This window comes from Sapajus apella, unplaced genomic scaffold, assembly GCF_009761245.1.
Source record: "Sapajus apella isolate SASKATOON/1434 unplaced genomic scaffold, GSC_monkey_1.0 scaffold8, whole genome shotgun sequence".
Taxonomy (NCBI): domain Eukaryota; kingdom Metazoa; phylum Chordata; class Mammalia; order Primates; family Cebidae; genus Sapajus; species Sapajus apella.
The window spans coordinates 797011-812282 of NW_022436948.1; the positions used below are offsets into that span (position 1 = coordinate 797011).

Consider the following 15272-nt stretch of genomic DNA (forward strand, 5'->3'; position numbering starts at 1 on the left):
GTCACCTTCACCCCATCCCTCCCCACCCCTCCCCAGGTCACCCTCACCCTGTCCCTCCCCCAGTCCCCCTCCCTGCCCTCCCGCGTCACCTTCACGCCGTCCACCCCATCGATGCCACGTTTGCCCTTCTCTCCCTGTGAGGCAGGAAAATGAAGGCAGGAGTCAGATGCAGGTCAGACGTGCTGGCGTGGAGGCAGAACTCCCTGTCCCAGCAACCCACACTCACCTTGTAGCCCTTGGGTCCCCTGGAGCCCTGCGAGGACAGGAAGCTGGTGTCAGGGAGTGTTTGGGGCGGGGAGGGCAGAGTTGCTTAGGCCCACTCAAGGCAGGAGCTGCCCTGGACTGCAGGGGCCCCCAACCCAAGGGCACACCATCACTCGGGTTGGGGGTTGCTCTGGAGAGGATAACTGCCCTTGGGATCTCTGCTCTGGAGAGGGTAACCCCAGTCCCATGGGATCCCCTCACTCTGAAGAGGGTAACGCCAGTGGGTCCCAACTCTGGAGAGGGTAATGCCCATGAGGCCTCCCTTTGGGGTGGGTGGAAGTGACAGGTGCCCTTGCTGGGCGCCCAGGTGGCGCTCCTTGCCCATCCTTCCAGACAGAGGGGACGGTGGGGGCGGTGGAGCAGGTCTGCAGCCCGTGGTGTCCCGTCAAGGATACCACTGTCAGCCCTGGGAATACCCTCGTACAGGATGGCATGTCTGCGCCCAGAGGGACCAGTCCCGAGGCTGAGTCTCACTCACCTTCTCCCCTCGGCTCCCTTTTTCTCCCTACACACCCAGCGGAAGAGGAAGAGGAAGAGGAAGGCATCATTAGTGCTGTTTAGGGCCGAGGGCACCACCAGGCTTGGGCCAGGAAAGGGGGGCACGCACCTTCATCCCCTGGTATCCAACAGGTCCAAGGTCCCCGGGTCTTCCCTGGAACACAGGAGGAGATGGTGAGACCCCCTGGAGGGGTGGGGCCTGTCCCGCCCAGCCCCACACCCCTCCGTCCAGCCCAGGCCCTGTCAGCCTGAGACAGAACAGCCCTGCTGCACGGCCCGTTGTGTGGGGGGCTCTGAGGCTGAGCTGGGGGCGAGCGGAGGTTTGTGGATGGGATCTGGGCCAAGGAGCCACCACAGAGGCTGGAAACAATGCCACCCTGACCACCTCGGCACCTCCCTGGCAGGCGGGTTCGGGGGCCTCCTGGGGTGCTGTGTGGAAGGATGGCTGGGCTGGGCACCCCCAGGCTCTCTCCCACCCATGAGAAATGGGCAGTGTGACTTTGGCACTCAGAACCCTGCCGCTCTTCCGGAAGCTTCTGAGGCCGAGTCCTTCCCCCGACATCTGCTTCTTAGCATCCCCACCCACAGTCCAGGCACTCACGGGATCTCCAGCTTCTCCTTTCTCTCCTGGGAGCCCTGGCTTGCCTCGTTCTCCCTGGAACACAAAACAGGTCAAGGTTGAGAGCAGTCCCGTTTCTTTCTAAGAAGCTGGCTCATGAAACAGGTTTTTAAAAAGATGCTTCATCCAGCCTTCAGGGATCCCAGGGCCTCCAGGCGGCTTCCCGCCACTCCTGGTCACCCTGAGTCTGGGAGTTCCACCCCGCACGCTGGCCCCCACCTCCATTCCTGTCTGCACAGCTTTGCAGACCCCCAGGCACAGAAGCCCCCAGGGTCACTGCTCGACCCTGGACGTGGCCATGGGACTCAGGGGCCCACAGCTGCTGGATCTGATGACTTTTGGGAGAAGCCAGAAATCTGAGGTCCCTGGGCCGCCTCACGGCAAGTTGTAAATGTCAGCAGTGAATTCTAATGTTCAAGGTCATCCTGTGTGAGCCTCACACAACCAGGGACCCCACATTCTCACCCTCTGAACCCCAGAAAGGTCCTTCTCCTGAGCAGAGTGTGGCTGAGGGCAGGGTGGGTAGAGATGCCCTCAGAAGTCCCCAAAAGCCCCCAGCGTCCCCGGGGCAGCCCACACCCTGCACAGGCTGGGATCTGCCGCCTGCACCCTCCCGCTGGACTCGGGAGGTCCAGGAGTCTTCGGTCCTGTCACTCCCAGGCCCCGAGCTGCAGGGACACCCCCACACAGGAGGTGCAGGAGCGACCACTCACCTCAAAGCCGGGGTCGCCCCGGGGCCCCGGAGGTCCTCTTGCAGGCTGCAAGGCAGAGGGGGTGATCAGCCTGGACCCCAGACTCAGCTTCCCAGGGTGCAGGGCGTGGGGTCAGGGTGGTCACACTCACCTGGCACTCGAAGGAGCAGCACTGTGGGGGGGAAGGATGGAGACAGGTCAGTGGGAAAGCCATGGACAAGTGGCTGGGACACGCAGGGGGCCACACGTTCCAGTCCACTGGGGGACACACGGGCAGACACGCAGCTGGGAAACATGGGCAGACACACAGGGGGACAAGTGACCCAGGCAGGGGGCAGATACGCAGGGGGACATACATCCCAGTCCACGGGTGGACACACGGGCAGACACGCAGCTGGGAAACGCGGGCAGACACACAGGGGGACAAGTGACCCAGGCACGGGGCGGACACGCAGGGGACACATGTCCCAGCACATGGCTGGACACACAGGTGGACATGTGACCAGAAAACATGGGTGGACGTGTGGGTGGACATCAGGGGGACATGCATCCCAGGCACATGGGCGGACATGTGACTGGGAAACATGGGTGGACACACAGGGGACACGTGTCCTGGACACACAGATGGATGTGTGGGTGGACATGTGTGCAGACTCATGGCTGGGGGTTGGCCGGGGGGGCTCTTACCACTTGCTCCACATTATTTTTCTGTTAAGAGAAAGGGAAACGTGGAATTACTTTCCACCTGGGGCCACCGTGGGCCTCCCTGGCTCCCGGGCGGGGGCCTCACGATCATGTCCACGATGGTGTCGATGGTCTGGCTGATGGCCTCCTCTGCGTCGCGGCTCTGGCCCCAGTCAGCCGCTGTGAAATTGCGCCGGTACGTGTGGTCCGTGGCGATGATGCTGAGGCGGGGCTCCTGGGGGCAATGTGCAGAGTGCGCTGACCAGGACCGCGTCCCACAGGGCCAGAGGGGAGCCTGGGCCAGGGTGCTCCGGCTTCTCGGCAGGAGGGGCTGGCCTCTCAGGAGCAAGGGCGGCCGGCTGCAGGGCCCACACCCTCCCAGGGACAAAAAGACGGTCCCAGCTGCCTGGAGTTGGGGGCTTGCAGCCGACACTCCATGAGCTTGGGGGCATCCGCCGGGCGGTGGGGCCTACCAGGTGGTCGGGCGTGATGGCCACTGAGAAGACTTTGATGCCCAGGTGCTTGGCCTCGTTCACAGCATCCTCTAGCCCCCCACATGGCTCCTTGTAGCCCTCCAGTGGGTGTCCGTCGGTCACCACAATCAGGTACTTGTTCTCCTTCAGGTGGGAGCCCCTGGAAGGGACAGGGCACTGTGAGACTCAGGACCAGGTGATGGGCGGGGGAGCTCAAGGGGGACCCAAGCCCCTCTGGGGGTGCTGGTCCCTGTCTCATCAGAGGAGCTGGAGGGAGACCCAAGCCCCTCTGGGGGGGCTGGTCCCTGTCGCATTGGAGGAGCTGTTTCTCTGCTGACGCTGCTATAGGTGGGCTCACTGAAAAGAACGTCACTGTGGAAATGATGCTCTGCGGGTCTCACTACTCAAAACTGCTTTGGAAAATTCACACCCTCCTGGGACAGGTGCACATGACCCCAAAGGAGGCTCGGTGCCTGGGGTGCCCTGGGTGCAAAACCACTGCCTGAGTGGATGCTGAGGGGCAGGGAGCGTGCCCCTCCCTGAGACGCCTGCCTCTTTCTACCCACAAGCTGCCTAAACTCAAGGCAGCTCAGCCATTCGGGACTTTTGTAGGAAATGGCCGTGATGAGCAAGAGCAACCCCAGAGGGCCCTGAATGCAGCCCCGGAAAGGGAAGTGGGTGAGGAAGGAGCGGGGCAGTGTGGGGGTGGTCGGAAGAGCTCTGGGGACGTGGCGTCTGGGCCAGGAGGGCCAGCTCATTTACGCTGTCGTGTCTGTCTGTGGCTTCCACGTGGGGCTGCATGCACCCGCTGCACATGGCACGAGGCCTGGCTCCCCTGGTGACTCCAAGCTTGGCACCAGCTTGGGGGGAGGTGGGCACAGCCCTTGGAAAGGGGGCACCTGGCCCACGCCGGCAGGGTGGCCTCTGAGACCAACCTTGAGAAAACCGTCCTCGCTGGACGGGGCAGCCTTGGAGCCCCCACTGCGATCCTGCGGCCTCAGGAGGGGCTGGGTGTGGGGAGGCCACGTTCCCCTCCGGAGGCTCTGGGGCCGCGGCCCGCCATCCCCACAGCTGGATGCTGGGATGATAGGAAACCCCTCTGAGAGCAGAAGAAATCCAGCCCGTGCTTCCTGGTAAATGGACCTCGTTTCAGTGCTCCTAGCCCTGCTTGGTGCTGATGCTGTGGGAAGGCCACTGTCGCCCTGTCTCTCCGTCTCCCCGTCCCTCTGTCTCTGTCCCTGTCTCTGTCTCTCTGTCTGTGTCCCTGTCTGTCTGTCTGTCTCTCTCTGTCTGTCTGTCTCTGTCTCTTTCCTGCCCACAAAGTGGGTCAGGGAGGCCGTCCAGTGTCCCAGAGAACACGGAGGCTGCAGCTGAATCCCCAGCCCAGGCTGGGTCCCCGCGTGAGAGCGGCGTGGGCAGGAGCCGGGGCCACTCACCCCACGAGGAGCTGCTCCAGCCCCTTCTTGATGGCGCAGTCGGTGTAGGTGCCCTTCCCGAAGTACTTGACGGCGTCCACGCTGCTCTTGAGGGCGTCGCGGCCGCCGGGCATGCGCGTGAGGCCGCGGATGATCTCCACCTCGTCGCTGTAGTGCAGTGCGCCCGCGTTCCACACCAGGTTTCGGTCACAGCGGTAGTACCTGCCAGGCGCGGGAGTGGTGGGCGTGAGGCGGGAGGCCCCTCGTGCCATCACCACCCATCCCAGGGCGCGCTGTTACGCGGATGGACAGGCTGCCCACCCTGGCCGTGGCTGATCCACTGCTGCACTTGCCCTACAGGCCTGAGGCTGGCCCTCCTGGGACGCTGGGCAGGCGGGTGTGGCCAGCAAGTGGCCTGCGCCCCAATCCCTCGGGCCCTCAGACCAGGAGGCCTGAACGTGTGGCTCTTCTGGGTCGGGGTCCTGGGGCCTGCAGTGGGCTGGATGGCAGTGGGGGAGGGGGTGCCCGGGTGGGTCTGAGCAGCCCCCTCTGCCCCCTGTCTGTCCTCTGTCCCCGTGGGAGCCTCTGTTCTCGCATTTCTGCCCGTTACCTTGGCCCCACTGACCACGTACCACCGCCAGCAGGCCCATCTCAAACCAGCTCACTCTGGAGGCACCAGGAGGGGCTCTGGCCAGGGCAATGCTTTTCCTCCTTAGAGGGGAGGTTGAAGCCGACACCACCAGGGTACCCTGGGTCCCCCAAGAGGCCCAGAAGAGTGGGCTGCCTCCACCCCATCCACCCACGCACCCATGCAGCAGACAGAGTCAGAAGGAGTGACTGAGGCTTCTGCAGGAACGCCAGTGGCAGCAACATGGGCACAACTGACCCCCACTCCACAGGTGGGAAACCGAGGCAGGGGGTGCCTGAGTAAAGGCAGCAAGGGCACCTCGGGGGATGCTGGGCCACGTGGCTGCCCCCACCTCCCAGGGCTGGATGTTTCCAATACACTCAGAGTTTCTGGTCCCAGTGGCTCCTCCTGGGCACAGAGGGGGCTGAGGGTCCACCCTGGTGTTACCGGTGGCCTCTGACTGGGCCCCTTCTGGTGGGTGGGGGGCTCCTGCTGGGGCCAGTCAGGGTCGGGGAAGACTGGGGGTCTTTCGCTGGCTGAGCTGTGTGTCCCCATCACCAGGGCCTGTCACGTGAGGGAGGCCTGTTCTCCATGCCCCGCCCCTACCACCCTGTGCCCCCACAGTAGGGACCCCCCTCTCTACCTCCCCTGCCTGTCCTTGGCCACAGATGTGGATGTAGGAACGAGGAGCGGAGTGTGCCATGTCCCAAGTGCAGAACCAAGCCTGGGGCCCCCGGGGTTCAGAGTGACACCCTCCTGGCCCGAGTCCGGGACCTTCAGAACACAGGTCCAGGGCCCACAGAGGCTCCTGTGGTCCACAGAATGACCAGGGTTCAGGTGCTGAGGGCGAGGCTCTCGGTGCCAGGCAGGACGGCATGGCTGGGCCAGTGCCCTGAGCCCTCCCGGTCAGCCTGTGGGCCCTCTGTTCCGGAAGCCCAGCCTCTCTGTCACCTCGGCCCCGCTGGCCAGGTGCCACCCCCTTCCAGCAGGCCCATCTCAAACCAGCTCACTCTGGAGGCGCCGGGAGGGGCTCTGGCCAGGGCATCGCTCGCCCTTCTTAGAGCGGAGGTTGAGGCCGACGCCACCCATGGTCCGCTGGCCCCCGCTCCAAGGGCCCAGAAGCACAGGAGGAAGCTCGAGGCCCATCCCCTACCTGTCCCTCAGGTTGTCGATGAAGCGCTTGGTGAAAGACTTGACCTTGTCCACCAGGGCCCCGTAGGGCTTCAGCCTCAGGGCAACGCTCTCAGACGTGTCCAGCACAAAGAACAGGTCCACAGGGCAGTCTGGCCGGAGACAGGGGAGAGGGACCTTTGCACTCTCTGCCCATTCCCGGAGCCTCTGCGGACCGCTCTCCCGGCCTGCTCTCCCGCCCACCCTCAGCGCAGAGCCCCAGGCCTGGAGAGGCTCCCCGGGAAAAGGCAGCAGGAGTCTCCCGCGGTGGGGACAGTGGGGACAGCGTGCAGTGAGAGACCCTGGATGGCTCCTGCGCCCCAAGGGGAGTCAGAGCCCTTCACGGGCTCCCCGAAGGGCAGGGCGTCCCTGCAGGGACTGGACAAATGAGACCTCACGTGAGGCCTCTTGCTGGATTTAGAACTCGCAGTGGCACGACCTATTCTAGAACAGGGGCTGTGGCCTGGACTCATGGCTGGGTGAGGATTCATGGCCCGGTGAGGGGTCAGGTGGATTCACGGCTGGACGGCTGGACGGTGTTCCCGGTGGGGAAGCTGAGTCAGCCCGTACCAGCTCCACCTCGACAGGAGCCCCCTCCTGAGCTGCCTGCCATCCATCCCCCCTAAGAATGTGGACCCCCCTAAGGGCCCCGACTGAGGCTTCGTGGGGCAGAGCCCGGCGCTGCAGCCGCGCTAAGCCCTAAGCCGGGAGTGGGGCTCTGGGGCTCCAGGTCCCCCGTCTGCAGTTCCATGGTCAGGAGGGACCCTGTGCATCTGGCCCCAGCCGGCAGCAAAGAGCAGGGAGTCCGGAGCCCCGAGCCCCAGCCCCCACTCACCCTGGAAGGCGACTGCTCTTGGGGACTCTGGCTCGTCCTGTGCGGCTGCCCAGCAGGCCTGCAGCAGCAGGGGCAGCAGAGTGCCGGCCGCCCTCATGTCTCCGGCCTGCAGTCACCACGCAGCGTGGCCAGGGCAGGGTGGGTGCCGACGGCGACGGGAGTCCGAGGCTGAGTTCTGCTCCCAGCCAGAGTGAGAGTGGAGGACGGGAGGGGCGGGAGGGGCGGGAGGCAGGGCGGGGCGAGGCGAGGGGAGCTGGCCCAGTGAGTCACGGCCTCCCTGCTGGGGTCTCTCCCTCCAGATCCGTGTCTGCGAGGAAAAGTCAGTCTCCACGGTGGCAGCTCTGAGCCCAGGAAGGACCCTGCCGGCCGGCCGGAGGAGCCCGGGTCCCTGCAGCTCTCCAGTTCCTGTGTCAGGGAGGACAGGACTGCAGCCTGGCGGATTACAAAGTCTGAAAACCAAAGAGTTTCCTTGAAACATTGTGTGGTTGTTTCCAATGGAAACATCTCTGCCTGGAACTCAGCCCCGCCTGGCTCCCTCTCCCCACCTACCGCCTTCTGCAGGACCTCCCCGCCTGCTGAAAATTCATTGCTTTATCAGATCTCCAAGTTATTTTTCATGTAAATATTCCTTCACAGTGTAGTCAAATATGTATTTTCCAAAGAAATTTCAATTTGTACTGTGGGAAAGCAAAGTTGTGCATAATAACGTTGTTATATATGTCGCATGCGTGCACGCGCGCGTGTATGTGTGCGTGTGTGTGCGTGCGTGCGTGCGTGTGTGTGTAGAGAGAGTGGGAGGGAAGGTGGGAGGGAGAGAGAGAGACAGGCCCTCCCTGATGTCACCAGGGAAGAAGGGGGATGGGCTCCAGATGTGGCCAGACGAATCCCTGCCCCACAGAAGGTTCCAGAAGAGCTTTCCCAGAGCTGGAGCTGTTGACGCCTGCCTAAGATCAGCCTAAACGCCTTGTAATTTTAAAACATACACACACTGTGCATACCAAAAACCATATTAAAGAAACATTTGAGAAAACCTTTAAAATTCATAGTGACTGTTCTTGGATTGCCTTCAGTATTTTCCCAACAAACACTTCACAGAAGTTGTAAACAAGCTGTTCTTCTTCTTCTCATCATTATTATTATTTGAGACAGGGTCTCACTCTGTCATCCAGGCTGGAATGCTGTGGCCTCACCCCAGCTCACTGAAGCCTCCATCTCTGGGCTCAGGTGATCCGCCCGCCTCAGCCTCCTGAGTAGCTGGGATCACAGGCATGCACCACCATACCCAGCTAATTTTTTCTGTTTTGTTTGTTTGTTTATTTATTTATTTTAAGACTGGGTTTCACCATATTGATCAGGCTGGTCTCGAACTCCTGACCTCAGGTGATCTGCCCACCTCAGCCTCCCAAAGTGCTAGGATTATAGGTGTGAGCCACCGTGCCCAGCTAATTTTTTGTGTTTTGTAGAGATGATGGTCTCATGATGTTGCCCAGGCTGGTCTCAAACTCCTTGACTCAAGTGGTGCTCCTGCCTCGGCCTCCCAAAGTGCTGGGATTACAGGCACGAGCCGCCGTGCTGGCCTTGCACACTTACTGTACTGGCAATTTTACCTGCCACTGAGATCATCCACACTGTGGCTGTGGGTGCTGAGGCTGTGGGTGCCACCTTCTTGGAGGTGCTGCCCCAGTCTCTGGGCTCCTGCTCCCCCTGTCTGAGCTGTTTTATCTGCAAGGAGTGCTTGCTGATTTGGGAAAAGAAACAGGAACACTGTGTAAGCAAACATGGAGAACCTTGAGAACCCTGAGAACGCCGAGAACCCTGCGTTCCCTGCACGAGGGCCCTGCCACAGGTGTACAGCATAGATGGCTGACACCCGGTCTGTAAAACGGAAGAACTGCAGGCCCCCTGTCACACAGGACAGATGCACTGGGCCCAGTGGCCGCCGGCGTGCTTAGCCTTGCAGAGGTGGTTTTCATGAGTCCGTTCACAGAATGCCCACTCCACCAGGGACTGCATGTGAGTTGTGGAGGTGCTGTGGCATGCCACCCACACCCCGGCTGCAGCACCCTGAACTCCTGGGCCCTGCACTTCTCTGAGGCAGGGCAAGGCCGAGCTGTGTGAGCGGCCCAGCAGGGCCCAGAGGCGCCTCTGCCACATGGGAGCTCTGTAATGATGGCTCAAAATAAACTTGACTTTTTCCTCTTACGAAGAAGATACATGTTCGTCACAGCGCATTTTTTAAAATTGTGAAGCAACATCTGCTTTCACTACCCAGCAGGATTCAGAGCTGATATTTTGTGTGTTTCTGCTGTGAGCATTTTTTTAGATGGAATTTTGGTCTTGTTGCCCAGGCTGGAGTGCAGTGGTGCAATCTCAGTTCACTGCAGCCTCCACCTCCTGGGTTCATGCGATTCTCCTGCCTCAGCCTCCTGAGCAGCTGGGACTGCAGGCACGCACCACCATTTGTATTTTCAGTAGAGACGGGGCTTCACCACGTTGGCCAGGCTGGTCTTGAACTCCTGACCTCATGATCCACCCACTTTGGTCTCCCCAAGTGCTGGGACTGCAGGCATGAGCCACCGGGCCTGCTTTGTGTCCCTTTACATACCTTCATCAGGGGTCTTTTCAGGTTGTACGTGATGCTATGACTTGGGGAGAATATGAAAAACACAGAAAGCATGAAAATAAAACATTCTGAATCCCAGTCCTGGTTGAGCTGACTGCTGTCATGGGTGGATTTCCATATCCCCCGCCCTGCCCACACCAGGGGCACCCCCTCAGCTCCCTTCTCCTCTCTCCTCTCCCTCCTTTCTCCCCCATACCCCTTTCCCCCTCCTCTCTTTCTCCTCTCCCCTCTTCTCCCACCCCTCCTCCTCTCCCCACTACCCCCCTCCCCCTCCCTCCTCTCCCCTGCTCCCTCTTCCTCCCTCCTCCCCCCTCCCTCCTCTCTCCTGAGGTTGCCCAGGTGTCTTTGGCACATGTCCACCCCCACCCCCATCCAGGCTGTCCCTGCAGGAGATCCTGCTCCCATGCGCTCCCCTCCGGAGCCTGGCCTGCTTCAGGGTCCCAGGAAGCACAGAGCTAGGAAAACGCTGCCTTGGGGGCCCTCCCAGAGAGCTGGACTGAGGGTCTGGCCGGACAGGGCCCCGCAGCCCCACCTGTGTGTGTAGGGGGAGGTAAACGCACTGCAGAGGTGGGGAGAAGGGGGCAAGCCACAACCCCTCCTCTGCGACCTGGGTGTCCTCTTTCTCAGGCCTGCTGGCCCTTCCGCAAATGGGGACTCTGGGCCCAGTGGGGCCCCTTGTCTGAGATCCCAGAAGCAGCTGTGGGGAGCAGGTCTTTACCCCACTGCCCATCGTCCACAGCCCTGGGTGGGTCTGAGTCTGCAGGTGTGGGGAGGGAGAGGGTGGGTAGAGAGAGGGGAAAGGCGGGGGAGAGGAGGGAGAGGATGGGAGGATGGAGAGGGTGGGAGGGGGTGGGAGGAGGGAGAGGAAGAAGGATGGAGAAGCGGAGGGCCTTGAATGGGCAGCCTCCCTGGCAGGGCATGGCCGGGTATCTGGCAGCAGCAGGACTCCTGCGGATGGACCCTCCCCTCCTCTGCTGGAAGGACCTGGCCGGGCAAGGGGTGAAGGGGGAGCATGAAGGGGAAATGGAGGCGGGAAACTGCCTGCCCCCCACCCCCACCCCCACTCCCATGGGGACCCTGAGTTCAGGGGAGGGGCCCCCAGTGCCCCTCAGGGAGCCCTGGTGCTTTCAAAGTAAGCACTGTAAAAGGGGAATTATCCCACCTTTGTCCACAAAGTTGCCAGTGGAGCCTAGGTGCTGCACTGGTGGGTGCCCTGTGGGTGGGTGCCACGCCGGTGGGTGCTGCGCTGGTGGGTGCCACACGGGTGGCCGGAGGGATCCCAAGACTTCTGGCCCCTGGCCCCGCTTCTGCTCCCCCGCCGCTGCTTTGGACCAACTGTGCCCCCTCCCAGCCACACAGAGCTCCCAACCCCAGCCCAGGGCAGGGTCCCACATCCCCCTTCAAAAGAAAAACCTTTCTCCTCCCCAGGCCTCCCAGTCACCCCCCTCTGACCACTGCTGGGCCAAGCTCTGCTCAATGCCGCGGCGGTCCCCCTGCCCTACCCCAGGCACCCGAGAGGTGGGGGACCCACTCTCTACGGGCTCCAAAAACCCAGGCCCCACCTGGGGAAACTTTTTAGACACGGAGGCCACAAGGCCCATGCAGCAGGGTGGACATGGGGAGGGCCACAGGCCTTGGGGCCCTCCCTCCACTCCACGCTGGCCTGGCAGGGCTCCCCTAGCTCCGATGCCGCCCACTGCTCGCTCCTGGCTGCGGTCCGTCCTCCGCCCCCAGAAAAGCCTTGGAGGAAACTCATCCGGGGATTTTCCACCCCAGAAGCTCTTTTTCCACAGAAGTCTGAGTGTCTTCGGGGAGGGAGCAGGACAGCTGTGCCCGTGGGCAGGGGACAGGCCCTGTGCCCAGATGGAGGGTGGTGTGGGGCTGTCTGTGTCCCCGTCCCCGGTGCCTGCGGGGTTTCCGGAATGCCCTCCCAGGCCTCCTCCCGGGACGTGGTGTTGGAAGGTGGCCTCCCTGGAAACGCTGAGGACCCAAGCCCTCCAAGCGTCTGTGGAACAAAGACAATTTTTATTTCTTTCTGCTGCTTCCACTACCCAGCGAATTTTCCTCTCAAATTAGAACATGATTCATCCAGGAGGACCCTGTTTCCAGGGGGTACACATGCGGTTTCCATGGTGGCTGCCCTGTACGGCCGCTGGACGTGGTACAGGGACAGACCCGTGCACGCCTGCCCCTCGAAGGGCACAGCTCAAATGGGGGGCACGGCCCTCAGCTCCCGGCCCTGCACCTGGGCACTGGCGGCCATCCCCCTCCCACTCCCACCTTTGTGGGGGGTGAACCCAGCTCCATCCCCTCCTCCCTTTGAGGGACCTGGGGGTCTGGCTGGCCCACATATTCGCTGGGCACTAGGGTGGCGCCTGGCCGCAGCCTGTTTGCTGAGTGCCAATGACTGCCAGAGGAGGCAGCCTGCGGTTGGATCCCCTCGGGGCTTGGGTGGGGCCAGTCCCAGGGCCACGGGTGGGGAAGGTGCAGCCCGTCCTGGTGTCCAGTGCGGGTGCGACGCCTCAATGCTGGTCTCTCTGAGCCAGGCTCTCCCCACAGGATGTCCCTTAGGTGACCACTGGGGCCTCATTGACCACAGGCCTCAACAGTCACCAGTGAGAAGGCGGAAGACAGAAAAGAGGCCGGGGTGGGAGGCAGTGGTGCCCCAGGAGCCTGTGCCGCAGGGAAGACGGCTCGGCCACACGTGGGGTTCCCAGCAAGTGTATGGGACCAGGGAAGACACTCAGCCGCAGGTGGGGTTCCCAGCAAGCGTGGGGGACCAGGGAAGACACCTCGGCCACAGACAGGCTCCCTCCTGGCACGCAGCAGGAGGAGGCCTCTCACCGGTCAGGTTTGGAGGGAGCAGGCTTCCAGGGAGAGTGTGAGCAACAGACCGGCAGACAGGAAAACAGGCTCTGGTCGCATTTCCTACAACAGGAAAGACCTGGCCACGCTGTCAAGGTGAAACTCCAGGGGCTGTTCTGTAAATGACGGGTCTGGGACAGTCCCGCGGCCCTCAGGTTTCAGGGACGGGAGCTCTGTGAGCCCAGGTTTGTTCTGGGAGCGCCGCTGGGAGCCACAGACTGTGGGTATCAGAGGGAGGGTGGACCCCGTGGTGGAAGGCACGGGGTCCTGGGGTGCCTGCCAGCCCTCCTGCCTTTCCTTTAGCAGCTCCTGCTGCAGCGTGGCTGAAGCGTCAAACCCTCGCGTATAACACTCTGGAGCTCGTTGGGGCCCCCTGGTGCCTCAGGGGCCACGTGCACTGGCCGGATTTAATTTTGTTCTGTTGCCTGTAAGCTGAGCTTCATTTTCTGGTGAGAATCCCTCAAAGAAGCTCTGGTTCTGGGCAGGACACACACACACACAAAGACTGTCTGGATGACGCTGGGACCTCGCTGGGTAGAGAGGCCACTGCCCTGAGACCTGGGACCCAGGAGGCAAAGTGTGGGGCCCAGGGCTATCCAGCTTCGGGGGAATATGGGGGTGGGGGCTCCCTCAGTCCGTGCTGGGCGCTGGCACTGCCTCTGGAGGACCCATGAATGGGCCCCTCTCCCAGGCTGGCATCACTCCCCATCCTGTGGCCCCCCGGTGACCATTAGGGGCTGGTCCAGTACCCTCTCCAGGGAGGGCTGGGCCTGAATAGAGGGGCGGAGACATTTCTGGGGACCTTTGCTGGCATTTGAAACCAGAGCAAATCCCTTTCCCCTGGAGAGGGTGGGTCCTAATTTAGTGAGCCCACCAGGAAGGGCTGGAGACTGCAGAAAGCACCCCACCCGCCCATAGGGTCGCCCTCGAGTCCAGGGAAATTTCGGCTCTGGCCCAGTCTAGTCTGGCGGGCACAGCCATGAGCCTGTCTGGCCGCACACCGTGGGCTCCTGCAGCAGGCTGGCCCAGCACCGGGACGTGGACACCACGGGGACGTCCCCCACGGCCCAGGTCCCAAGGCGGCTGGGAAGCCGTGGCGCTGCACGGGTTAACCTTTTCCGTTACCTCACGCTGGCCTCTGCCTTCGTGGAAGAGGAGAACATCTGGCAGGAATACTCTGGAAAGTGTCTGAGCTGTGGGGGAGTCTGGCTGCGTTCCCAGGGCCTCTTCCTCAGAATTCAGTGGAGGGGGGAGCCTGCAGGAGACGGGTGGACCCCAGGCGGAGGCTGCACCTGGTCCCCAGAGCCCACCCCAAAGCGACCCCAGCAGCCAGCGCATTCCTGCTGACCAGAGTCACTTCCGGCGCCGGCCTATCCTGGCAGGAGACCCTGAGATGTTGGGGGGGAGGGTGGGGAGCAGCAGTGGGAGCCTTGGGTGAGGTCAGTGAGGCTGGGGAGGGCCTTGGTGTCACTGCACGAGTGACTCAGCTTGGACCCGGGGGCCTTGTGTGAGACCCCCGGGGCTGGAGCCTGACCGTCCCTTCCTCTGTGCCCCCTTCATGGCTTCTGGGCTCAAAAAGTGGTGGGGGGAGGGGTGGGCTCCCAAGCACTGGGTTTCAAGCCCCTTTCCCAGCCTGATGCTGAGGGTCCTGCTGGCCCTGTGCCCAGACTCCGGTTCCCTTTTGCAGCTTGGGGCAAGGCCAAGGGGCTTCTAGGACCTGGTCTAGGAGCCCCACAGGGCCTTCCCCTGGTGGAGGGGGTTCAGCTTCGGGGCTGCCTTGGCATCGGCTCCATGGCCCGCCCAACCACCGGCATGCAGCAGTTTTAATGAGGCTGGCGTGGTAGAGAAGAAAGGGTTCGGGTCCCTTACAGACCAGCAGCCTACTCCAGCTGAGTCCCAGAAAGATGGGGGGACTCCTTCCCACTCTGCAGGGAGCTGAACACAGCTGGCCTCGGTCGAAGGTCACCCCACTCCTCAAACACCTAGAGGGTTTCCACCCAGGACCACAGAATCTGCAGGGGGCCACTCAGACCCTCTGTCTCTGTCTGACCACACTATGACTTAGAGAAGCTGCTGGCATCCCGCATGGTATACCCCAGGCTGGATGTGCCAGAAAAGCTGGGGCAGTGAGAACTGGTGAGGCCCCAGCTTTGTCACCCACTAATTGCGTGACCTCGGGCCAGGCCGCAGGCTCCCAGAAGCTCCGTTTTCTCAAGTTGTCAAGAGAGCGCCCGCTCTGTCGGCGGGAGCTGGAGGAGGGAGTGACAGGAACAGGGTTAGGGCTCCCACGAGGCCAAGGTCCACAGGCTCAGGGCTCAGAGACCGGTCCAGATGGACGCCAAGCACAGCTGCCAGGGGCCGCCCACCCAGCCCGGCTTCCCGGCATCTGATTTTCATCGTTCCCACACGGGAGGCAGAGCCTGTGGCCAAGTGCTTGGGTAACATCTGGGGTTCTCAGGAACACTCTCTGGGCCAATCAAACCCCAAAGCGAGTGGGCGGTGGGAT

At 62.3% G+C, this 15272-nt stretch overlaps 1 protein-coding gene across 1 annotated transcript in view; it reads right to left on the reverse strand.

Moving 5' to 3' along the window:
* The window catches only part of COL6A1 (collagen type VI alpha 1 chain), a 21295-nt gene extending 13800 nt beyond the window's left edge, over positions 1-7495 (reverse strand). Inside the window, exons 1-13 of the mRNA XM_032276687.1 lie at positions 7279-7495; positions 6427-6556; positions 4667-4867; positions 3231-3390; positions 2864-2992; positions 2761-2781; positions 2225-2245; positions 2095-2139; positions 1364-1417; positions 872-916; positions 743-769; positions 227-253; positions 90-134 (exon numbers count right to left, since the gene is read on the reverse strand). Of these exons, the coding sequence (XP_032132578.1) occupies positions 90-134; positions 227-253; positions 743-769; positions 872-916; positions 1364-1417; positions 2095-2139; positions 2225-2245; positions 2761-2781; positions 2864-2992; positions 3231-3390; positions 4667-4867; positions 6427-6556; positions 7279-7375 (1002 nt within the window). The 5' untranslated portion in view covers positions 7376-7495. The remainder of the gene's footprint in view (positions 1-89; positions 135-226; positions 254-742; positions 770-871; positions 917-1363; positions 1418-2094; positions 2140-2224; positions 2246-2760; positions 2782-2863; positions 2993-3230; positions 3391-4666; positions 4868-6426; positions 6557-7278) is intronic.
* Positions 7496-15272: the final 7777 nt, after the last annotated feature.